This window comes from Piliocolobus tephrosceles, chromosome 20, assembly GCF_002776525.5.
Source record: "Piliocolobus tephrosceles isolate RC106 chromosome 20, ASM277652v3, whole genome shotgun sequence".
Taxonomy (NCBI): Eukaryota; Metazoa; Chordata; class Mammalia; order Primates; family Cercopithecidae; genus Piliocolobus; species Piliocolobus tephrosceles.
Genome location: NC_045453.1, coordinates 19,805,345 through 19,831,876, shown reverse-complemented (window position 1 = coordinate 19,831,876; position 26,532 = coordinate 19,805,345). Strand labels below are relative to the sequence as shown.

Sequence of the window (26,532 nt, the reverse complement as noted above, 5' to 3'; positions counted from 1 at the left end):
CCTACCTGTTGTGTTGCTGTGATTAGAGGAGCTACCCACGTAACGCGATTAGAACAGTTGCTACCGTATGGTTGCTATTTTTCTTGTGTAACAGCAGAGCGTATAACAAAACAGGAAATAATGGAAGCAGTGCTGAATGTCCCTGAGGGCTGGCCCCGTGCTGAGCCCCAACTCTGCGTTTTCTCACTAGTCCTCAGTTTGGCTTTACAGGAGAGGTACAGCAATTCCCCTTCGACAGACCAGAAAACTGAGGCTCAGACTGTGGAAGGAGCTTGCCCAAGATCCCCCATTGAGGGAGATTCGGAGACAGGCTCTAACTGGAACATACCATTCTTCAAAGACTGCAAAGACCGTTCCCACTTCTTTACGGAACAGTATTTGCAAACTGGGTAAGACCTGCTAGTGTGCATGAAATGAATTTAGCGGATAGAACCAATACTTAAAATGGCAAACATTTACCTGGTGTAGTCTGCACCAAGCATGGCTAAACATTGCGTCTGTTAAGTATTTGATCTTTGCCGAGCACAGTGGCTGACGCCTGTAATCCCAGCACTTTGGGAGGCCAGGGTGGGTGGGTCACCTGAGGTCAGGAGTTTGAGACCAGCCTGGCCAAGATGGTGAAATCCCATCTCTACTAAAAATACAAAAGTTAGCTGGGTGTGGTGGCGGGCGCCTGTAATCCCAGCTACTCAGGAGGCTGAGGCAGGAGAATCGCTTGAACCCAGGAGGTGGAGGTTGCAGTGAGCTGAGATCGCACCATTGCTCTCCAGCCTGGGTGACGGAGCAAGACTCTGTCACACACACACACAAAAAAGCATTTGATCTTCACAATGACCCTATGAGATGAAGAAGCTGGGAAACAGAGAAACAAAACAATATCCCACAGTCACACAGCTAACAGCACAACCAGGATGTGAACCCAGGCAGGCGGACTCCACAATCTGTGTCTTTTATCTCTACAAGATGCCGTGCCTCAGGAATAGGAAAAAAGAGAATTGAGAATATTACACCTATCCCAGGCAGTGAGGGTGTGATTTTATTGATACTTTGTTTCAATTGTAGGTATATTCATGCTCCAGTGCCAGCTCAGGGTTAAAATATAAAGCACATTTCTTTCTGTTGGTCTAGATCAAGGGACGGGAGAACATTTTCTTTAAAGGGACAGATGGTAAATATTTTCTACTTTGGTCATATGGTCTCTGGTTGCAACGACCCAGTTCTGCCTTTGTGATAGGAAAGCAGCCATAGACAATATACATAATGAATGGATGTGGCCATGTGCCAATAAAACTTTATCTGTAGACACTGAAATTTGAATTTCATATCATTTTCATGTGCCATGAAATATTCTTCTTCTTTTGATTCTTTTCCTCAACCATCTGAAAATGTAAAACCCATTTTAAGCTCATGGCTAGTACAAAAAGAGACAGCAGGCAGATTTGGCCTGAGGGTTTTAGTTAGCCGACACCTGGTCTAGGTCAAAATAGTTAGAAACTCACTGTTATAGAATTATAGATTTTTTTTTTTTTTCCAACATCTGCTCTGATTTTTTGCTAAGCCCAGCCATCTCAGGGACAGGACGCAGTTCTTGACCTCAAGCCTCTTGTGGCTCAGCCAGGGACCCTGGCTGGGTGATGTCGTGGGTAGAGTTGCGTCCCCTGAAAGGCTAAGTTCATCTCCTAAGGCCCAGTAGCTGTGAAGAAGATCAATGTTTTTTTGTTTGTTTTTCTCCTGTTTCGAGAAGCCCCTACTGTCTTCACAAAAGCCCCTCAGAAGACAAATACTGTATGATTCTACTTACAGGAGGTATCTAAAGTACTCACACTCTTGGAAACAGGAAGTCCTCGGCGGCTGCCAGGGGCTGTGTGCGGGGAATGGGGACTAGTTGTTCAATGGATATAGTTTCAGTTTGGCAAGATGGAAAAGTTCTAGAAATCTGTTGCACAAAGTAGTGCACACAGTTCACTCTCCTTACTGTATATTTAAAAATGGTTAAGATGGTAAATTTTATATCACAATGAACATTGTGTGTGTGTGCGTGCACACACACACACACAGACCCCTCGGGGTTTCCTCTGCCCTATGTGGACCTGTCCCGAGAGCATCCTTGTGGGCAGAAGCAGTAGTTCATATTTTTATTTATTTGAGACAAGGTCTCACTCTTTCACCTAGGCTGGAGTGCCATGGTGCGATCACAGTTCAATCTCCTGGGCTCAAGCAATCCTCCCACCTCAGCCTCCTTAGTAGCTGGGACTATAGGTACATGCCACCATACCTGGCTAATTTTTGTAGAGACAGGGTCAACTACTTTTTTCCCTGACCACCCCACCCCTACCTAAAATCATCGGCTTCCTGATTCTCTCCCTTGCTCTATTATTTTTTGTACATGAACCCATCACCATCAGAAACACTATGAATTTTACCTAAAATTAAAAATATATATACATCTACCTCTCCCCGTTAGAATGTAAACTCTGCAAGGGCAGTTTTTATCTGTTTTGTTACTGCTGTAACTCCCAATTCTGGTGCCCAGTGGATGTTGTGAATAAATACTTACTGAACGATGAACATGTGTGGTAGAGAGAACACATGCTCCTACCCACCAAGATATCCAATGAGAATCCCAGGACCTGTGGATATTTAGGTTACGTGTGTGACAGAGGGAAATTAGGGTTTCAGATGGAATTAAGGTTGCTAAACAGCTGAGCTTAAGATCAGGAGGTGATCCTGGATTACCTAGGATGGCCTAATTTAATCACCAGGGTCCTCACAAGTGGCATAGAGAGGCAGCAGAAAGAGTCAGAGAGATGGGACTACAGAAGATCAACCCATTGTAGCTGGCTTGGGGAAGGGGCTACAAGCCGAGGACTGGGGGCAGCCTTGAGAGGTTGGAAAAGGCAAGGGAACAGATGCTTCCCTAGAGGCTCCAGAAGCTCTGCTGATGCCTTGATTTTAGTGCAATGAGATTTCTGAAGTCCAAAATGGGAAGATAACAAATTTATGTTGTTTTAAGCCACGAAGTTTGTGGTAATGTTATAGAAGTCATGGAAAACTAATAATACAATGCAACACATAACAATGCAACACGTAATAATACCAGTGAACATGGGGTGCTTCTTTTGTGCCATGTCTATTCTCGGTGTTGTATGTGTTTTGACTCATTTAATCATTACAACAACCTGCTGATGAGTAGGGGCATTCCCATTGATATGGTTAGGCTTTGTGTCCCCACCCAAATCTCATCTTGAATTACAATCCTCAATCCCCATAATCCCCAGGTGTCAAGGGAGAGTCCAGGTGGAGGTAACTGAGCCATGGGGGTGGTTTCCCCCATATTGTTCTCATGACAGTGAGTGAGTTCTCATGAGATCTGATGGTTTTATAAAGGGCTCCTCCTTGCTTCACTTGGCACTTCCCCTTCCTGCCACCTTGTGAAGGTGCTTTGCTTCCCCTTCACCTTCCGTCATGATTGTAAGTTTCCTGAGGCCTCCCCAGCCATGCTAAACTATGAGTCAATTAAAGCTCTTTCCTTTATAAATTACCCAGTCTCGGTCAGTTCTTTATAGCAGTGTGAAAACAAACTAATACACCCATCATTTGCATCTTACCAATGTGGAAATAGAGGTCCAGAAAAACAAAGCCCCTTACCCATCACACAGCTGATAACTGTCAGAACTGGGATTTGAATTTAGGTGATCTGGGTTGTGTCCACATTCTGAACCCCTGTACTTGGTTATGCAGGTGACATAGGTGGTGTGTGCAAAACTGTAGAACCTACCAGAAGGAAATAAATAAAGCAAGAACTTTGGATTCTGGCTGCCTGGAGAAGTGTCCTGATTGGCACTGAACTAATCTGTACTGAAGCCTGAGGCAAAAGGAAAAATGCACACTCTTATATGCATTTACTAAAATATCCTCCAATATTATGAAGCAAGTGGAAGAAGTTAAAAACACTATTATCAAAAAGCATGACTTTATAATCATCCCTGCGTTGCCAAATCTGTCTGCTTGCCCTCCTCACCCTGCCATGGCAGGACCATGATGCCCGTGTGCGCCAGAACTCTGGGCTGATTGGAAACGACCATTCCTGTTGCACAATATTGCTGGGTCACAAAACAAACAGTCTTTATTTCAAAATTTGATACTTTGTTCATCAGGGAGTTTTTGCATGAACTTTGGCTATTTTAAATAGTGCATTAAAATACTTATCCATGACTGAATTTCCTGGCACTCTGTTACATTTTGCACTTGGAGCCAGTGCCTCTTTTGCTTCATGCTAGTCCCGGCTCTGATCCTGGTTAGCCACCTCCCAGCTTTCTCGCTTCCTCCCTTGGAGTCTCAGTTTTCTCATCTGTCAAATGGCAACAACTTGCTGCAAACACTGAAGTGGTGACCAAGGGAGTGAATACTGGCCAAGTGCTCAGCCTGGTCTGTGGTCCCCAGAAGCCCTCATTTCATGTGAGCATTTGTTTTCTTCTTTTGAGATAGGGTCTTACTCTGTCACCCAGGCTGGAGTGCAGTGGTACAATCACAGCTCACTGCAGCCTCGACTGCCCAGGCTCAAGTGATTCTCCCACCTCAGCCTCCCAAGCAGCTAAGACCACAGGTGCATACCACCATACACGGCTCATTTTTTTTTTTTTTTCAGAGACAGGGTTTCACCATGCTGCCCACGCTGGTCTCGAACTTCTGGCCTCAAGAAGTCCTCCTGCCTCAGCTTCCCAAAGTCACAGGTATGAGCCACCAAGCCCGGCCCAGTGTTAGCTATTTTTATGATCATTCAGCACCCATCACTACACTGGCCATTAATTCATGACGGCCCTGATTAGGCTTGTGGTCACTAGGTATTTGTCAGACAAACGCTGACTATTAGGATACATTATTAAGCGTCACTGCCTCAGGGTCCCGAGCTGCCATTAGAGAGAGGAGAACAGAGGTGCATGCTGGAGAGACATCTATTATGAATTTTTTCTTCCCCTTGGGGAAGGGGTGGCGGGTGGTGGCAGACAGAAGGGGCTAGTTTTAAAACAATAAAGTCAATTTGGTACGGTCTGCTTCAGTGTTTTGAGATCTTTGAAAGAGATATTGTGTGGCTATGGGAGGGGGTGGCCGGGAAGAAGGTTCTATTTATACTTAAAGAGCGAGCCCTGACCTTTGCTGGCATTGGCCTCTTGCTGCCTCACTTGCTGGGGCCTAGACCATCTTTGCCGCCACCGTCTCAGACTGAGACTAATGCAAGCCAGCTGAGCAGCAGGATCCTTGACCGACCTCTTTCACTTGGGTGGTTTCAATTTTTGCTAAGCCCAGACAGCTCGGGGACAGGACGCAGTTCTTGGCCCCAAGCCTCTTGCAGCTCAGCCAGGGACCCTGGCTGGGTGATGTCGTGGGTAGAGTTGCATCCCTTGAAAGGCTATGTTCATCTTCTAAGGCCCAGTAGCTGTACATGTGATCTTATTTGAAAACAGCGTCTTTTGCAGATGTAATCAAATTAAGATGAGGTCATAATGGATTAGGGTGTCCTCCTAAGAAGAAGGAAATTTGGACCCAGACACACAGAGAGAATGCCATGTGGCGATGAGGGCAGAGATTGGTGTGAAGCCTCTATAGGCCAAGGATTGCCAAGGAATGCCTGCCATCACCAGAAGCCAGGAGAGAGGCACGGGGCAGTCTCCCCCTGAGCTTCCAGAAGGTACCAACCTTGCCAATCCTTGGTTTCAGACTTCTGTCCTCCAGAACTGTGAGATGATAAACTTATATTCTTCAAAGCCACCCAGATTGTGGTGCTTTGTTATGAGAGTCTTAGGAAATGTATCCAGGCGATTTTGTTGACTTGCTGGCATTCATCAGTTTTCCTTTTAACTTTGGTGGGGACAGGGCCTTGGGCACAAGGATAGCCTAGCCTCTGAATTGCAAAGTTGGGGATCCCTCCTCGCCTTGGTCCCGGGAAGCTGGTTCACCCACAGCAAAGTACATCCCTTCTCTGAGCCTCCACTTGCACACTTACGCAAGGAAGATACTGAGCAAGATTCCTGCATCCAGACTCCACTCATCTCCCTGCCCCCACACAGTTTTTACAATAGTCTCAAACTACCTGGCCTATTATTTTATTTAATATTTCCCTTCTAGGCTGGGCACAGTGGCTCACGCCTGTAATCCCAGCACTTTGGGAGGCTGAGGCGGGCAGATCACGAGGTCAGGAGATTGAGACGAGACCATCCTGGCTAACACGGTGAAACCCTGTCTCTATTAAAAATACAAAAAAATTCGCCAGGCATGGTGGTGGGCGCCTGTAGTCCCAGCTACTCAGGAGGCTGAGGCAGGAGAATGGTGTGAACCTGGGAGGCGGAGCTTGCAATGAGCCAAGATCGTGCCACTGCACTCCAGCCTGGGCAACAGAGTGAGACTCTGTCTCAAAAAAAAATAAAAATAAAAAAATTTCCCTTATATCAGCTTAATGTTGACTCACATTTTCCTGAGCCCTATCCATATAATCATTCATTGTTTTTACTTAAATAAATTTGTGTGAGAAGACTTTACATTATTACTGTAAATAGAAAATCAATACCACTTGCCATTAATGATAAATACAAAACATAAAAAATATGTAGGGAGCAAATGTTTTTAATTCCAGCTAAATACTGTTGTCTGCCAAAGACCTTAAACCTGGGGTTTCCTCTCATCTTGTTAAAAAGAAATATTTGCAGGGATTAGAGACACACTGAAGACATATTAGCACCAAACAGAGACTTCCTTCCTCCCTTTATCACTGAATCAGAAGGGCTCACAGATGACAGAAAGGGGAATGGCTTCCTCACTATGAGACCCAATGACTTTGAGTGTCACTTTCATGGTCCATGTTAAATAATCTGTTGTGCCAATAAATCAGTCAGGAGAGGTTATCGTATGATGTGGTAACAAACATCCCCAATATCCCACTGGCTTGAACTCAGAGTTGATCTGTCTTTCATGCTATATGTCCACTGAGAATCATCAGGGACTCTGTTCACTGGAGTCACTCAAGAGCACCAGTTAAAGGAGCAGCCTTCAATTTGAACACTGGCAGAGTCTTGTAGTGGCCATTGAATGCTCTGGCCTGGGCATGACATGATCATTTCCACTCTCCATTCAGTGGCTAGAATTAGTTGATTGCCTCTCCCTGACACCTTGCCTGCAAGAAGGGCAAGAAGTACAGTCCTGCTACTCTGGGTCATTATGTATGATTCAGTGTCAGGAATAGCACTAAAGGCAGCCATAGCAACTCATCCAGGCCCCGGGATGGATTGACTTAGACTAACTCATATCAGGAGTTGGCAAACTATGGTCTGTGGGCTGGTCACCTGTTTTTATAAATAAAGTTTTATTGGAACGCAGCCATGCCATTTGTTTATGCGTCATCTACAGCAATGTTCACAGTGCATTGGCAGAGTTGGGCAATTGCAACAGAGACTGTATAGCCTGCAAAGCCTAAAGTTTTTCCTATTTGAACTGACCTCTGACCTAGATGATGTCTATCACCCCTTCTAGAAATATAGTTCTGAGATCCTGGGTTGTCTCTAGTAGGCTTCGGTATCTGCCTCCTCTTGGCTCTCTTCTCTTGCTCCTGAGTGATCAAAAATACCCACTGACCTAAAGGTCAGGCAGCCAGCTAGGGCCCGCATGCAGCAGCAGCTGGGATGGCCCTGAGCTTTGGTCTTGAGGGTTGCACAATCTTTTTTAGCTGCCAGTTCTTACAGGCTACAATTTAGGGCTGGAGTAGCAGAGATGCTAAGTGTGACGAGACCTGGCGAGGCCTGCTGCAGGAATTGGAAGGGGGCCCTGGCTGCCACAAAGGGAGACACACACAGGGACAGCAAATGGCTGCAGCAACCAAAATTCGAGACTGCAGGCTTCTCTGTGAAAACAGTGAAATGTGGGAAGTTTTGCCCATTTCAAGGGGAATGGCTGAATGCCATGGTGTAGCCATAACAATAACCATGATAACCAATGCAAGGAAGCACTTGACTTTGTCCCAGGCCCTGTCCTAAGCCCTATGTGTATATTATCCCATACAGCTTCACAAAAGCTACTCCTATAGATCCCATTTCACAGATGAGAAAATCGAGTCTTACAGCCAGTGAGTGCAGAGGCGGAGATTCAACCCCGGCATCTGGCTTTCTCAATGCAGTACTGCAGTGCCTGCAGAAGCCAAACAAGAGACTAAAGTGGGTTTGTTTGAACCGACTTTGAGAGATCTCCGAGACATGTTACTTGGTGAAAAATATAAAAGACAACTTATAAAACAAGATGCACACCAATATATATTATTTATGTTTAAAAAAACAGTATTTTCTACTGGTAAGAAGAAAAATAAGCTTGTAAATGCATACACAGAGAAAGTTAGGGAAAGATACACACTAACAGCACTGATGTGGTTTAAAATAAATGTATGAAAAATAAAAAGCAGCGTAAGAAGGCAGGTGGATTCAGGACTAGGGGGCTGAGCTGCCTTCCTGGGACATGTGTCAGCTACTGAATGGGAAATAATACAAAAATCAGGAATTCCTTGCATGTTCCCAGGGAAAGAAGCACACAACTCAAAGGCGGGTGGAATCTGGGCTCCGCTCCCCGCTTTACCACCTGAACTTTTAGGAGCAGCAAAAATCTGGTTTGCTTTAAGGGTACACACTGAGTATCCCATTGCCTGGCTTCTGTCCTGGCTGTGCATCCTCTCTGAACTGAGGAGTTACAGGGTCTGTGTGTCTGTCTGTGCCTCTCTCCTAATAAGTGGCTCCCTGCCTGAGGCTGTATTTCCCCTCTATCCCTTAATTACCCCTTCAATTCCTGAACAGAAGGCTGGGGCTGGGAGCAGGCTGCTCTCCTTTTATCTCTAAGGAATTAGCAGGGCAGGGACTTGTACCTTGGATAGGACTCTGCATTTTTTGTGTGTTTGTACTGGTTTTTAAAATTTGGTGCATTTTCTTTTCCTTTTTCTCATTCCACTCCCTTACCCCCACCCCCGCCCCTGCCAACGGTCAGATGGCAGAGAGATTTCTTCTATGACTTTTTCAACAAATTTTGCAGGTGCAGACCCTGGTTGTGGGCCCAGTTCTCATTTCATGGAAACATCAGAAATAAAAATGGTAAACAAATGAAATGATAAACAAGTGACACAAAAGCAATGACATCAAAGCCGTGCTCTGGGCCTTCGTTCCTTTGGGAGTAAAAAGATAAGTTGTGATAGTTCTAGCATTTTCTGAATGGGGTCACTGCGATCTGGCAGGCATTGTCACAGGTACATTTGTGAATATTGGCTTTACTGTGTCTGACCTAGAGAAGGGGAGGGGAAGGCAGAGGCAGCCACAGGTCGGGCACTGTCTCAGGACGGAGCTTCCTCCTGGCCTCCTTGCAGCCCCTGCTATCTGCCCATAGTCCACTTATCCCAGTAGTCAACTGGTCTTTCTGAGATGCAAACCAGATCACCTGCCCTGTTTTAGAACCCCATGGCTTCCTGGTGCCTCAGCACCGGCCACCTCATTCCCTACCCCTCTCCCCTTGGCTCCTCAGCCACTTGGCCTCCTATCTGCTGGTGACACTTGTGACCCACAGCTGGCTCTTCCGAATTAGCAAGTGCCAGCTCCACTGTCACTTCCTCAGAGAGCCTGGCGTCTTTCCTGGTTTCTCTTTGTTATATCTCCCTGTTTATTCTCCTTGGAGCACTCATCACAGTTGACATCATCTTGTCACTTGCTCATTTCCTTACCCACTGTGTGTTGTCAACTGAATTGTGGCCCCCAGATTTGTATGCTGAAGCTGTAAACCCCAATGTGACTGTATTTGGAGACAGGGCCTCCAGGGAAGTAATGAAGATTAAATGAGGTCATAAGAGTGGCAAGGTCATAACTGGTGTCCTTATAAGAAGTAGCAGTCTGGTGCACACCTGTAGTCTCAGCTACTCAGGAGGCTGAGATGAGAGGATCGCTCGAGTCCAGGCACTTGAGATTATAGTGACTATGATTGCACCATTGCTCTCCAGCCTGGGCTACAGAGCAAGACTCCATTTTTCAAAAAAAAAGAAGACAGCACAGATTTCTTTCTCTGTGAACTCAAAGAGGAGAGGTCATGTGCTCGCAGAGCGAGCACATACAAGCAAGCCCTCACAAGGAAGAGAATCTGCTGGCACCTCCATCTGGGACTTTTAGCCCCCAGAGCTGTGAGAAAATAAAGTTCTGTGGTCTAGGCCACGCAGACCATGGTATTTTGTTATGGCAGGTCAACTAGACTCATGCTCTGCCTGTATCCTCTTCCCTGGGATATAAATTCCATGAAGGTGGGGTTTGACTGTCAGCCTGGGGCTGCGTGGCCCACGCTTAGCATGCTGCCTGCAATGGAGCCTACACTGGTGAATGTTTGCTGAGCGAAAGATGTTCATTCCTATACCACAGCCATCTCTCCCCACGCCTGAACCTGCCACTGTGTAAACCAGTGGTTGGGTGGCTGCAGTACCCCTAGGGGGTGCCTGGAAATTCATGGGGACACTTTTATTGGGGACACTAGTGGCATTTAGTGGGCAGGTGACAGAGGTGCAGACATTCTGCAATGAGTGGAGAGTCCAACAAAAGGGATACCATTCCCAGGTCCCATCTGACTTTCAAATATCCAACCAAACATTCCGGCAGATAAGATCTGGTTTTAATCATATGACCTGAGAATACAGAGCTCAGCCAAATCCAACCCACCACCTGCTTTTGTAAATAACACTGTCTTGAAAGACAGCCTTGGCCATTCATTGTCGTATTGACTATGGCTGTTTTCAAGCTACAATGACACAGTTACGAGTAACTGGGACAGAGACTGATGACCCTCAAAATCTAAAATATTTACTCTCTGGCTCTTTTATAGAAAAAGTTTGCTAACTTCTGTTCTAGCATATCAGTCCATTTTACACGTAGAATTTTTTTTTCAGGGCTTTAACATACATAGAACTTTGTAAGAATGCTATTGTAATGTGTTCAATTAATGTGTACTGTATTCAATAATTCTTTGTTTTTTTTTTTTTTTTGAGACGGAGTCTTGCTCAGTTGCCTAGGCTGGAATGCGGTGGCGCAACCTTGGCTCACGGCAAGCTCCGCCTCCTGGGTTCACGCCATTCTCCTGCCTCAGTCTTCCGAGTAGCTGGGACTACAGGCACCTGCCACTACGCCCGGCTAATTTTTTTTGTATTTTTAGTAGAGATGGGGTTTCACCATGTTAGCCAGGATGGTCTTAATCTCCTGACCTCGTGATCCGCCCGTCTTGGCCTCCCAAAGTGCTGGGATTACAGGCGTAAGCCACCGCGCCCGGCCTGTATTCAATAATTCTTAATTGAATATTTAGCGGTGTTCAAGTATGTGTTGTAGAAAAAAGAAAAAGAGATGGGGTGAATGAAACACAGAGCAAGTGTTATAAAAACGTAGTGAGCAGGCAAGGAGCTTGGGCAATACGGGCAAAATGTAAAGATGTGTTAAGTGTAGAGAATAAGAAAGTTAGTAACCCTGCAGAAAGAATGAATGGGAGGTATGAGGAAAAGGATGTAAGAGACAGCAGTGCTACTTACAGAGGAAGGGGAAAAAGGAGTAGGTAAGCCTTAAATATTATGAAGGACCTGATCATGCTTCCCCTGCAGATACAGTTATGTCAACCCCAAATCAGCTGCCCACTGGTGACAGCCATTATGGCCTCATTCTGGTTCCACCTGTCTTCTGCCCTGAAAATATGGATAAAAGCCATGGCTGCCCATCAAGGTAACCAGTGAGCTACAGGGTGGCCAGGCAGAGTTGCCCCAGCATGTCTTCAATAAGCTCCTTCTATGGGCTGAGCCCTCGTTCCACTTCAACTCTTATTCTAGAAACCACACCATCATTATTCTTCCAGCTGATGTGGCTGAGAGAGACAGGACACATCCATAACCTGTGGCCCTTCTGCCTTCTTGCACCCCGTCCTGAATATGTTAACCCCCATTTATTCCCCTTCTGAGCTCAGAGTACCCTGCCTTCACATCAGTTCTCTGCATGGTCATGATGGAGTACACAGTTAGCAAAATGGCAGCCTGTGGCCTGAATCCAATCTGTACAAGTGCTTTGGCTTGCATAGTAAGTTTTATTTTATTTTGTTTTTAAAAATTTGTTGCTACCAATTGAAGTCTTTTTAATTGGGAAACTTCTTACAAAATATTTCTGGCATTTGTTTTTTTAAATTTAAATTTTGAATAACTAATCTATGGCACTGCAATAACCAGCTTTAATGGGGTGGGGCTACCCTGGTATATAGGGCTGGGGCTCCTTAGTTTGTCACAGGCCCCACCCAGCCATCTTCACACACTGACTGTGTGGGCCGGCTCCTGAGGCATCTGGGTATGTGACCAGTGGCAGAGTGAAGAGCACAGGCTTGGAGCCAGAAGGTTGCAGACTCCGCCTTGACCCTGTGTCCTAGTGCTTTACGGGTGCAATTTTACATGTGTTGTGCCATCATTGGATTATCGTCCATCTCCCAACCCTGGTGTGAACTCCAGGGGGACAGGGACTGTATTTGTCTTGCTCACCTCTGCTTTCTCAGCACCTGGCACAGTGCCTGGCACAGAGGAGATGCTGCCTTAATATCTACTGGGATGATGGCTGTATGAAGGCACCAGCTTCTGTCACTCACCAGCTCCTGATGCCACACATAGACCTGCTTTGCTCTGAAAATTCGTCTGATAGTGAGGGCAAGAAGAGAAGAAGGTGAAGCATCTTCAAAAGAGAAACAAACAAAATGTTCAGGATATTAGCTTTTCCAGCTCTGCTTCTGCACGTCTAGGAAAAACCTACTGTCTTCGCGCAGGCTGCTGTAACAGAATACTGTCACCTGGGTGGCTTAAACAGCACATATTTAGTTCTCATAGTTCTGGAGTCCAAGAAGCCCAAGGTCAAGGTGCCAGCTGGTTGGATTCCTGGTGAAGGTCTTCCTCCTGGCTTGCAGATGGTCACCTTCTTGCTGTGTCCTTGCATGGCCTGTCCTCAGTATGTACATTCAGGGAGAGACAAGGAGGTCGAGAGCTGTCTCTCTCCTTCTTAAGAACAGTAATCCCATTCTGAAGACCTCACCCACATGACCTCATCTAACCCTAACACCTCCCAAAGGCCTCATCACCAAAACCCATCACATTGGAGGTAACAGCTTCAACATATGAATTTTAGGGAAGGGGAACAATTCAGTCCATAACACAACTTCAGAGTTAGCTTGGAAACATCCCTTAGACCTGTGCTGCCCAATAGAGCAGGTGCATTTGCAATTAATTAAAATTAAACAAAATTAAAAATTTAATTCCTCAGTTGCACCAACCACATTTCAGTGCTCAGTAGCCACCTGTGGTTAGGGGCTATCACGTTGCACAGCCACACAGAGCATTTCCATCATCACAGAAGGGTCTATTGGACAGCACTGCCTTAGTAAATTGCTGTAAGCTAAACTCCCTCCTGATCCCAAACTCATTCTTAGTCTTTCCAGCTGTTTCCACCTGTTACCTCCAGTGGCTTTTTGAGATAGGGGTGATCAAATCTAACTTGTTATGTAACTAGGGAAAAGACCCTCCATTTAAACTCTATACGTTTTAGATTCCGAAAACTTTAGCTTAAGCAAAAGGCAGCAAGCCTGCCAGCACACATGAAGGGGAGGGGAAGGTGACCCCCAGGCTGGAGGTGTTGCACAGGGCGAGAATGCTGACATGCATGGGGAAACCTCACTCACTTAATTGTGTGCAGAAGAGTTGCTGATTCACATTAGGAAACTCGGCCTCAGTCCAACAACCCATAGGATGCCAAGCCTGGCTGCTGTCTTGACCGATGCAGTGAGATCAGGAAGATTTAGACTGCTCAAAACTGGCTGGGCTGGGACAGCCTGAAAGCTGCCATCGCCAGGGAGGAATAGGGAAATGACTCCATTTCACCATGAGGAGGCCACTGGGCTCCACTCTCAACAATTGCCACAGCGATCACTCAAGTTCTCTGGAACACACCTCACCGATGAAACAAGCCAGAGGTGGGGGAACCCAAAGGAGGTGATCTGTGTGGTTCCCCAAGTCACCAGTTGGCTTGTGATTTGCTCCATGCAGTCATCTCAGGACCTGTGGTTCAGTTAAGAAAATATGGCACAAGATTGCAAGATGTGGGCATGAAGCCAGCCTTATATGTGTTTGTGTGCTTCACAAGGTGCTTCAAAGAGAGTTTAATCAATTGTCCATATTGAAAAAGAATAAGGAGATTTCACATTAAACAGAGTTTTGGGGATCACTTTGAAAAATGGAAAGATGTGGTCTCCTTGGGATCCAATCTAGAGGGGCAGCAATGGGCTGAAGCCAAGTAACGCCCCCCTATCCCCAGCACTGGTGGGGGGTTTAGTCTCTAGTTTGCTACGGTTCCCACCCTCCCTATAACCCTATACCTAGCTCATATCTCTCTTTTACATTACTGCATGGCCCTGTAATATTTGAGTTTGAAATCCTGATTAAGAAGAACCACATCCTGGAGCAGGTTCAATCCACAGACTAGTAGAATCATTTTTGAAAAAGTAACATTTCTTTGTGACTTCAGATGTAAATATTTCTTTTCAGTTTGTCATTTTGTTTTCTTTTTTTGTTTGTTTGTCTGCTTGTTTTTTGTCATTTGTTTTGTTGTTTTGACTTCTGGTGTTCTTTGCCGTGCCAAAAAGAAAAAAAAAATTCTGTAGTTGAACCTGTCAATCTTTTCATTTATGGATTTTGGATTTCTGAGTCCTGGTTAGAAAAGCCTTTTCCACTCCAAGGTTATAAAAAATTGTGCTGATTCTCATTCTAGTATTTTTATGGTTTTATTTTTAACATTTAAACCGTCAATCCATTTGGATTTGTTTTCTGGTAGTAGGAAGGGATATTTTTCTCCAGATGGCTAACTAGCTGTTCCAATGCCATTCATTCAATAGTTCATATTTTCCCACTGACTCAAGATGTCACCTTCTCCACGTACTAAATGTGTGGGTCTCTCTCTGAGACTGTTTGTTCTCCTCTATTGATTGGTGAGTATATTCACACTAGAAGCATGTTGTTTTGATTACTGAAGCTTTATGATATGCTTAAATATTGGTATGCCTAGTACTTAATTGCTTTTCTTTTGCATACTTTTTCAAGTCAAATCTCCTGTGTTCACAGATTCAAACCAGGGTTCACAGGAAAGGAAATACAAATCAGTCAAGGGTCTGAAAAGATGCTCAACCTCACTTGTGAGACAAGACTTAGAAATTACTACTGCCCGAGACGCCATTTTTTCATGCATTGGCAAAAACTTCAACCATTAGAGGACACTGGGTTGGTGAGTTTTTGTGAAAACAGGTACTACTCCCAGACACCGTTGGGGGGAGTGTAAATGGGTTGAATCCCTACGGAGGGTAACTTGGAGATATCCACCAAATTTAAATATAGACTTGCCCCTTGACCCCAACCCTATTTTTTGGAAATTTGCCATTCAGATATACTTATAAAAAATAATATGCATATAGGGGTTTTCATAACCATTTTGGAGGCAGTTGTAAAAAGAGTAGAAACAGGCCAAATAGCCCCCAGTAAGGAACTGGCTCAATCATTTCCAGCACATCATTCAATGCAATAATAGGCATCTACGAAGAAGAATGAAGAAGCTCTTTCTATATATCGACTTAGCAAGTTCTCTCCAAGGTATATAGCTAAATGGGGAAAACAAAGTGCAGAAGAGTGTGCATAGTATGTTACCTGTGAAAAGAATATAGACAAGTGTTTCTGCCATCATGTGATAATGCCTTCTTGAAAGGCCATGAGTTACGTGAACCCGTGCACTAAAATCAGAGAGCTTATGGGAAAAAGTAGGGTTAGAGCTGACTGCCCCAAAGCAATGCCACTTTGTAGCCACAACATTAACCAAAGCAGTGACAATCCTAGTAAAAATGATAGCACGGTGAAAAAACAAATATGTAAATAATAAACTGAGAAGCATTATATGAAATAGAGATCTTTGCTTTTAAAAGGAAGTGAAAGTATCTTGATGGAGGTGATGAAGAGATGATGGAGGTGTTAAATTATGGAAACAAGGGCAAAATGCACAAAAATTGGCAGGAATTGCAAAATTAGTTCTCCCAAAATAGAACATGTAACCAAACTGAGGAAGAGGAAGGACATAGGGCATTATGAGCAGAACTGCACTTGTACCAGGCTTGCTGCATTTGTTTGTGTTTGGTATTTTACATTCAGCTGCTGTTAGCCTACGCTCTGGAAAAACTACAAATGAACCAGTGCAGTGGAATTTCCACTTCTGGCCAAGACGGAGTAACAAGGTCTGGATTTACCCTCCCAGCTGAAACACTTTGAAAACTAGGTTTCCAAGACGTTGGGCATCAGACGTGGACAGTGATCCTTGCAAGAGAAGAAACAGATGGTGAGCTGAATGACTGCCCCAGGATAGAGTTTCCAGGAAGGGAAAACCCAGGTGGAGCCCCGTGGTCTCTCTGAGCTGGGGAGATGGAGCTACAAGTCAGGGGAGGCTAATGTGGCTGGAATTGGCAGAGCAGAACTCCCAGAAAAAGAGAGGTGCGCTGGGAGCGCTCTGGAGGTTTGCTCACAGTTCCCCTTGAGTGGCCACCTGAGAACTGATGAGCACACGGGTGTGAGGAAATTACCCAGGGCTGAGAGAGAACCACTGGAAAAGATCAGAAGCAACAAGCTTCAGAGCTCATAATGAAGCCGGAAATAGGTCCTGTTCCCACCTGCCAGAATTGCAGAACCTCACAATTCATGGGGCATTGGGTAGAATACTCAGAAGGGTTTGGCTCAGTAGTGGAAAAAATTTCTCCTGGACTAAACGCTGCTCTGATCCTAACTGGCAAGGCTGAAAGCAAGACTCAAAAGAATCCAACAGTTTCTAAGTAACCTAACTGCATCCCAGAACAAAGCTCAAAAGTATTTATAGGAATATAAAAATATCCAGCATCTGACAAGGTAAAATTTATGTTTGGCATCCAATTGAAACTTATCGGGCATGGAGGGAAGCAGAAAAATACGATTTTTAACACGGAGAAAAATCAATGAAAATGAACCGGGAAATGACAGGAATGATAGAATTAGACACGGACATTAAAACGTTTACTACAACTGGATTCTATCTGTTCAAGAAGCCAGAAGATTGGACATGTTATATACAGACATGGAAGTTATTTAAAAAAGACCCAGGCTGGGCACGGTGGCTCATGTCTCTACTAGCACTTTGGGAGGCTGAGGTGGGCAGATTGCCTGAGCTTGGGAACTCGAGATCAGCCTGACCAACATGGCAAAACCCCGTCTCCACTTAAAATACAAAAATTAGCCAGGCGTGGTGATGAGCACCTGTAATCCCAGCTACTCAGGTGGCTGAGGCATGAGAATCGCTTGAACTCTGGAGGCAGAGGTTGCAACGAGCAGAGATTACTCCACTGCACTCCAGCCTGGTGATAGAGCAAGGCTCTGTCTTAAAAAAAAAAAAAAAAAAAGACCCAAGTCAAACTTCTGGAGATGAAAATGATATATGGGATGAAAAATGACCTGGGTGTAATTAGCAGCAGATCAGATACTACAGAAGAAAAGATTTATGAACTTGGAGTGGGAGGTAGCAGTGGTGGAATATCAGAAAAAAATTTGAAGAAATATTGGCTGAAAAATTTCCAAATTTGATGAAAACGATAAATCCACAGATCTAAGTGTCTCAACGAACACAGAGCACAAGAATCATAAAGAAAACTACATCAAGGCACATAACAACAGTGATAGAGAAACCCCTAGAAGCAAATGAAACAATGCAACTTGTGAGTTATACTAACATAGTTTTCTTATTTATGAATCACGTCTGAACTAATTCTTGTAATAGTAACATACAATATAATAGACTGCTTATATTTTACTTATGTTTGCAAAAATAAGTTCTGGATGGGTTCCCACAAAACTATGACAGTGGTTAATGGTTAGGGGTTTGAAAATGGGGTGGATGTAGCATGAAGGCAGAAGAAAGATTTCTATAGATGCCTGAACTAGGTAAATGCATAACCTGTTTAAAAAATTCATGTGTCTTTTTTTTTATTATTATTACAAAAGGAATATATTGGAGAGAGAGGAACTAGGGAGTGATGCTAATGGACATGGGGTTTCTTTGGGGGGGTGACAAAAATGCTGTGGAATTAGATAGTGGTGATGGTTGCACAATTTTAGTGAACATACTAAAAACACTAAATTGAACACTTTAGGTGAAGTTTACCAGCCTGTGCAACACAATGAAAGCCCGTCTCTATAAAACATAAACAAAATTAGCTTGGCATGGTGGCGGGCACCTGCTAGTCCCAGCTACTCAGGAGGCTGAGGTGGGAGAATCACTTGAACCCAGGAGGTGGAGGTTGCAGTGAGCTGCCATCGCACCACTGCACTCCAGCCTGGGTGACAGAGAGAGACCCTGCCTCAAAAACAAAAACAACAACAACAACAAAAAAACAGGTGAAGTTTAGATATGTAAGTTATATCTCAGTTAAAAATTAAGGCTGAGCACAGTGGCTCATGCCTGTAATCCCAGCACTTTGCGGGGCTGACGTGGGCGGATCACTTGAGGTCAGGAGTTCGAGACCAGCCTGGCCAACATGGCGAAACCCCATCTCTACTAAAAGTACAAAAATTAGCCAGGTGTGGTGGCAGGCGCCTGTAATCCCAGCTACTTGGGAGACTGAGGCTGGAGAATTGCTTGAATCCAGGAGGCAGAGGTTGCAGTGAGCCGAGATCGCGCCACTGTACTCAAGCCTGGATGACAAAGTGAGACTCCGTCTCAAAAAGAAACAATTTAATTAAAACACAGGAAAAATAAATATATACATGTTCATTGTTTAAAACAACAGAAATTCAAAGAGCATTCATAAAGGAAGGGTCCTAAAAGATCATGACATCCAGGGCTTCTCAGTGACCACAGAACGAGTTTGGACAGAGGGGCCCTCAGCCTATCTGCTTGGGAAAACTGCCTCCTGAATTCTATTCCTGGAGAAGTACAAGGCACAACAGCCTGCAAAGGCTCTGAAAAGTCTTGTAGCAAAGATGTCTATTTTAACTTTGTGGCATGCACTATTTACTAAACGTATTTGGTATGTATGACCATGACCCGCACCAACCCCTTTATTTTTTCCTGGAGCACTTGTTAGCACTAGAACTGTGGAACACAGATCATGAAAGTTTTGTCACTTGTCCAAGGTCACACAGTTTACTGGTGGTAGATTTCATTAATCTGACATCGAGACTTCCGAAATCCAACACAATCCGGCCTCGGAGGTCTCGAGCTGAGATCACTGAGTTATAAGTACTTTTACTGAACTGCTAATTTCCTACACATCCTTGAATTGCATGTTTCCATGTTGCTCCTGAGTGGCTGCTGGAGGGGTTCTAAGCTTCAGTCTTTACGTTCCCTGGCCCTTCATAAATGCAAAAGGAGTTTCCATTGGACAGGGCTCCCACTGTTTTCCTGCTTTTTTTCTTTTTTTTGAGATGGAGTCTCGCTTTGTTGCCCAGACTGGAGTGCAGTGGTGTGATCTCGGCCCGCTGCAACCTCCGCCACCTGGGTTCAAGTGATTCTCCTGCCTCAGCCTCCCAAGTAGCTGGAATTGCAGGTGTGTGCCACCACACCTGGATAATTTTTGTATTTTAAGTAGAGATGCGGTTTTGTCATGTTGGCCAGGCTGGTCTCGAACTCCCGAGCTCAGATGATCCGCCCACCTCAGCCTCCCAAAGGGCTGGGATTATAGGCATGAGCCACTGTGCTTGGCCTGTTTTTAAGTCTCCTTACAACACAGAGTTCACTGGAAGGGGAGTTTATGTGGATGCAGACAGTACTATAGTCTCAAATTAGTATTCCTCTTTTCTCTTACCCTGGCCACTTACTAAAATTGAGAGTTCAGGAAATAGGAGTGAACTTGGAAAGAACATGGCCCATCAACCCTGAAGTGAGGCTAACAGTGTCAATCATAACAACGATAATTAACATTTAGAGAGCATTAGTTTGTGCCAGGCGCTGCTCTAAATACTTCACATACATTTAGTCATCATAGCACCCCACGAGTAAGGTACTCTTAGCGTCCCCATTTCACAGGGAAGGAAACTGCAGTACTGAGAAGTAACTGAGCTCAAGGTCCCAGGGCTGGTTTGCAGCTGTATTCGGTTGTTAACTCAACCTGACTTGAGAGCCCCTGCTTTTAGTTGTTTTTAACTACCATGCTAAGGAAGGAATAACAGAGATAATAAAAAGAAAATCCAGCCTTTATGGATCTCATCTGATGTGCCCATGAATCATGTTATTTAGTCTCCCAAAGCCTCATGTTGTCACTTCTCTCGCTATGATACCAGTTTCACAGGTGAGGAAACTGAGGCACAGAGGAGTCCATGTGCTTCTCCAACTCATGCCACTGTGTGTGGGGTACCGCCAGGACTGACCATAGGCCAGGTCCAGAGCTCTTAACTCCTCTGTGGCACCAGAAACTTCTTATAACACACTCTGGAGATTTTTTTTCCCCTCTTTTTAACCTTGGTGGTTATTTCTGTGAATAGCAGTGTTTTACCAGGAGAAGCCAAAAAGAAAAATATCACACCCATAAGAAATACACTTCAGCCATAAAAACCCCAGGGTGAACTTAAAATAAAGAAAATAAACAACCATGCAAAGGCTGAACGAGAGCTGTGAACTTTTTTCTTTTACGTTTATTGTATATTCTATGGAGGGGCAGTGTTAGCCAAACAGCTACAGATCTCAAACCAGGGCCTTATGGGTGATGGCTGTGCTAAAGCTTTTAGAAGTTTATGAGATTAGACCTAGTGGGAGGCATCCTGGCTTGTCTAAAGCTTGCTCTATGCTCTTCTGTAAGATGCTCCGTTGTAGTGCCTCAGTTTACTCAACTGTAAAATGATGAGGTGAGCCCCATGAGCGTCCTTTTTTTGCTTCTATAAAATTATATATTTTTTCTTTTTTTGAGACAGGGTCATGCTCTATTGCCCAGGCTGGAGTGTAGTGGGGTGATCATAGCTCACTGCAGCCTTGAACTCCTGCATTCAAACAATCCTCCCACCTCAGCCTCCTGAGTAGCTGGAACTACAAGTGCACTCCACCATGCCCAGCATTTTTTTTTTTTTTAGAGACAGGGTCTTGCTCTATTGCCCAGGCTGGAGTACAATGTCATAATCATGGCTGACTGCAGCCTTGACCTCCCAGGCTGAGGTGATCCTCCTACCTCAGCCTATTGAGTAGCTGGGACTACAGGCATGCATCGCCATGCCCAGCTAATTTTTTTTTTTTTTTGTAGAGATGGGTTTCACCAGGTTTCTGAGGCTGGTCTTGAACTCTTGGACTCAAGCAATAAATATACCTGCCTTGGCCTCCCAAAGTGCTGGGATTATGGGCCAAAATTATGGTTTTAATTCTTAGAAAGGAAAAAGACTTATGCTAGCTTCTCACCATGGGCCAATTTCACAAAATCAGCATTTTCAGGCCTAAAAGTTCATAAGCCTCAATCTGCTTTATTTTCTTCTTCCTCTGAGAAACTAAGCTCAACCAATGTCTTCCATTCTGAAATGCTCTCAGTAGTTCGAGAGTTTATTTCTCCTCTGGAACAACTCAAAAAAAAACCAAAAAAAAGTTAATAGGAAGCACATGGGCATGGTGTGTGAGCGTTCCGTGTGTTTGTGTTTGAAAAAAATACTTAAGGAGGAATATGTCAGGCTTGCAAAATGCCTGGGCTGTCTCAAGAGCAGTTTATAGCCATTAGCATCAGACTGAAGGCAGTTAATTGGGACAAAGCCCAGCTGCTGCCACTGCCCTTCTGTCATCTGGGCTGCGAGGAGGATAAGAAAATAACCTGGACGATTCCCATGGTAGGGTGAGAAGAGAGCTGGAGACGTTGGCTGGTGGGGATTGAGGTTGGGGGTGGGGCCCTAGGCTCACCCCTGAGAATCACCTTCCAGATGGATCTAAGAGAGTGTGAAGGGCAGGATGGCATGAGGGTTATGTGCCTGGGCAACTGCATGGCTCATTTCCCACTGCCATGGCCGTGTGATCTTCGGTAAGTGACTGAAACACTTTATGCCTCAGTTTCTCCACCTGTAAGATGAGGGCAGTAACAGTGCCCGTGTCATGGGGCTACTGGGGAGATTAAGAGGCATGTTTATGTGCAGACATTAGGACAGTGCCTGGAGTCCTGAAGGAGTCTAGGAAATCTCATCATTTAGAGGCGGCGGCACCGGAGACACCGGAGTCTGAATCCTAGCTCCGAACACTTATCGGCTCTGTGGTTTTGGGCAAGTCACTCGCCCTCTCTGAGCCTCACTTTCACCAACTATGAAAGCAGGGCTGATGGGGCCCACCTCACACGGTTGCTGTAAGGACCAGAGAAGAAAGAACATTATTCTGCATATCCTGCTCTGGGGAGGAGAGGATGAGGCTCCTCTGGAGTCCTTGAACACTGTGAGCCTTTTCCTGCCGCAGGGCCTTCGCTCTTGCGTTCCTGCTGCCTGTACAGCCCGGCTCTGGCCCCTCCTGTGGCGGCCTCCTTTCCATCGGGAGGTGCCTGACCACCTGGGGAATGCTGATCGCCACTCCTGGGCCATACCATTGCTCACGGTCCAGCATGCCACCCTGCTTTTGTCTGTCACAGGCTTTATCAAAATCTATAATTATTTATCTGTCAATCGATTACTGTCCATGTTTCTCCATGAGGAGACTGTCTTTGTGGGCTGCTGTGCCCTCAGTGCCTAGAAGGGTGCCAGGTGTCAAGCTGGTGCTCAACATACGGAATGAATGAATAAATGAATGAATGGGGGCTCCTCCTACAGACCTTAGATCACTTATTGTGTGGCTGAGGGGGTGTCAAAATGGGATGGGGGACTGGGTTCCCAGTTCAACCTCTGTGGCCTCGGAAGCCCTGAGGCAGTAAGTACAGTTTCTATTTAAAGAGCTGGAAAGAAACTGGCTTGAAATGGACTCAAATGCACGTTCAAGTTCAGTACCTTTACACGCCTCCTAATTTCGGGGCTGGTGCCATTTTTCACTCACTACTTGGAGAGATGGGTCCCAGCAGTTTACTCCCTTCAGTGGGCCTCAGAAAGGCCCCAATTGGGGACACAGAGGTGACAGCAGAAGCAGAAGAGGCAGGAAAGTGCCGGGGTTACAGGGACGGGCTTTGCAGTGAGGCTGGGGGTCGGGATTCCACGAGGCCCCCGAGAGATCTGACACAGTCCCTTTGCCATTACGCTTACAATAAAATCTAAACTCCTTGCCCTGGTGTTGGACAAATCAGTCATTCCTTCTATGCCTCAGTTTCCTCTTCTGTGAAATGGGAATGATACAGTGTGGTCACTTGAGAGCGTCATGAAGGTTGTATGAGGAACCCACACAGCATCACCTGGCAGCTGGCATGTTTGGTCAAGGCTAGCTCATGGCATCACTGACAAGCTTGAACACAGACCCTTCCAGAGAGCTATTCTCAGGGCTGGGCATGAATGTTTATCACCTGCTTTCCTTACACACATCTCTAAGATTATTGTTCTCCTTTCACAATTTTTTTTTCCTGAAATGCTGCCCTTGACAATCATTTTTATTACTTCCTTAATAAAAATTAAAATAATAAAGATGAAGTGATAATACTTCCAAGTAGTTTCTTTTAAAAGAAAAATACTATCAAAGCTGGGTGCAGCAGTGCACACCTGTGGTCCCAGATACTCTGAAGTGACAGAAACACTTGAGCCCAGTCTGGGCAACATAGCAAGACTCTGTCTCAAAAAAAAAGTACAATCACTCATCAGCCCAGCGCTTTGTTATTTTACTTTTTCAGACCCTTGATGGTAAATTTTAGCAACTTATATAAAGGGAAACAGCAGAATGGGCATCCCGAAAATTACAGCCACCAGTCCTCTGCTCCATGCATCACCTCCAGCATGCTCCCAAGGGGGCATCAGAACCGAGAAGGGCTCTTGGATGGTAAAGAGTGGAGGTGAGCATGGGAGAACCCAGCTAGCCAGTTCCTTATGGCATGTGGGTGGAGGATCACACAATGGAGTTCTTTCTTCCTTAAGGCCACCCTGAGCCTTGATCCTCCTGCCTGGAATAACAGCTTCTTTACCTGACTGTCCAATATTTCCACCATCCAACATTTCTGAGTCTCTACAATAGACTTGCCTGTCCCATCACACTTAAAATACAAGCAAACTCCTTCCCACATCCCTCAAGGCCATGCGTGATTGTGCCTTGCTCTTCGTCCAAGATTCTTTCCTCCTACATGCCTTCTGACTGTGCTCCAGTCTCACGGGTCTCAGCTCTGTGCCTCAAATACATCCAGACATTTCCCTGCATGCAGCGTTTGCACAGGCTGTTCCCTCTGCCTGGAGTGCTCTTCCCTAAGATGTCTATGTGGCTGCTTTGCCTCATCCTTTGGGCTTCTGCCCAACGTCATCTCTTCAAGAGCCTTCCCTGATGATTTGATCTAAAGTCACAAATCTCACCTTTCCTGACCTCCCAAGTGCTCATCACTCTCTATGCAAAGACCAGGTTTTTTTACATTCAACCCTTCCCAAATCATCTGGCTCATTTGCCGACTTTATCATTAGTCTTTCCCCAATGGCAGGTAATGGCCATGAAGGCAGATCTCGTATCTATTTTGTCCACTCCTTGAGATAGAGCCTGGCACATAGTAGGTGCTCAAAAAATCTGCTGAATGAATGAATGAATGGACACCCAACTTCGGTGGTCCTTAGAGACGGGCAGGAAGGGGCCACAGCGCCACACTGACCGTGCATCTGGTAGGTGTATGGGCTCTGTCCAGTGGGTGGGGTGCTGAAGCTGGAGCCATAGCTGAGGAATCCACTCTGGCCAGGGGAATGGTTCAAGCTGTCTTCTGTCTTGATGCCTTTGAAGGAAGAGGGGAAAAAAAAAAGCACCAAGGACACATGATTAGGATGCGTCCTTGTCACCCACAAAAGAGCTACTGGGTCAAGACAGCATGCAATTTTATCAGCTTCCAAATGAGGAGTTGCAAACTGGTGGCTTGTCAGCCAAAGTTAGCCTACAGACATATTTGACTTGGCCTGCATATTTTTAAGAAAAACTGAATTAGTTGATTTTGTTTAAAAGTAAGGATATTTCATACACAAAAAGCTGGAGATATGGCTTCTTTTTGAATGACAAGATGGTCTAGTAACACCATGTCTGCATCACATGTGACCACAAGCTGCCCCTTTCACATGTTTCCCAGGTCATCATAGATTTCATTCCATCTGCAGGACTTTGAGGCTGGTTTTAAGATGCTATTTTCTCATTGCAGTTGTGATTTGTTTTGGTACATCCTAGGATCCTATCAAAAGTGGGGAAGGGAAACGCAGGCTACAAACATCTCATATTTTGTAAATGCCACCAGCTTCATGCTACCTGCCAGCTTGGTAGGTATGCAAGCCTGCAGCCCACTACTCCACTGAGTAGTGCCGTGTATGGCTTAAACGTCCATTAGGATTTTGGGCAAAGGTGTGAAATGAACCACCCTTCCTCTGCAAAGATGATGTCACTTAACTGTGAGACACACTCTCCAATCTCTTGGGGGGGACCTACTTATCCCAAGGCCACAGTCACAAATCTGCCTTCTGCTTCAGCAAAACGTGGCACGCTTAGCTAAAGCATAGGTACTAATTCCATGAACAACTGGCTGAGAAAGGGACTGTGTTGAGGAGGTGAGGCTAACCATCATCAGCTCATTCACTTAATTTTTATCGAAACTGTAATGAATGCATTGTAGAAAATTCCAATAGTACAAAAGGCATAAAGTGTCTCTTCCTATCCCTGACCTCAAACCCCAGCTCTTCTGCCTATAGGCAACCACGATTACCAGCTTTACGGAACACAAGTCACTTCCAGACAAGTTCTGTGCATATACCAACTTATGTATATAATATACATATGTAATGTAGATATCTATTCCATCTTTTAAAAAATAAACTGGAGTATTCTATAAATTCTGTTCTTCATTTTCTTTTTTTTCTTTTACTGCTTCACAATATGTGATAATGATCATTCTTCATGAGCTTATAAAGTTCTTCCTTACTTTGTATTGATGGCTGCGTGACATTCTAATGTGTGGTTTCCCCATCATTTAACCAGTTTCCTATTCATTAACTTTTGGGTGGTTTTTAGATTTTATGACTCTAATTTAAGCTGCAGCAAATACACACATAACACACACACATGCAGCAAATGTGTATATATACACACATACATACATGCAGAAAATATATTTAATATATAGATGTACCTATATGCATATACATATGTATTTGCTGCAGCTTATAGTCATCACACCACACACACACATTTTGTGCACATGTGCAAGTCTTTTACGTAAATTCCCAGTGGCTGGAATCACCGAGTCCAGGGCAAGAGCGTCTTAAATTTTCTTGGATGTTGCTGAATGGTGCTCCCTACATTGTAGGTGACATTCTCTCCAAGCACTGAGTGA

General features: G+C 44.9%; 1 protein-coding gene across 2 annotated transcripts in view; it reads right to left on the bottom strand.

The window, feature by feature from the left end:
- EYA2 (EYA transcriptional coactivator and phosphatase 2) overlaps positions 1 to 26,532 on the bottom strand; it is a 298,967-nt gene that overhangs the window by 153,967 nt on the left and 118,468 nt on the right. For both annotated transcript variants that reach the window (XM_023192487.1, XM_023192486.2), the window contains exon 5: positions 24,820 to 24,936. In XM_023192487.1, the coding sequence (XP_023048255.1) occupies positions 24,820 to 24,936 (117 nt within the window). The remainder of the gene's footprint in view (positions 1 to 24,819; positions 24,937 to 26,532) is intronic.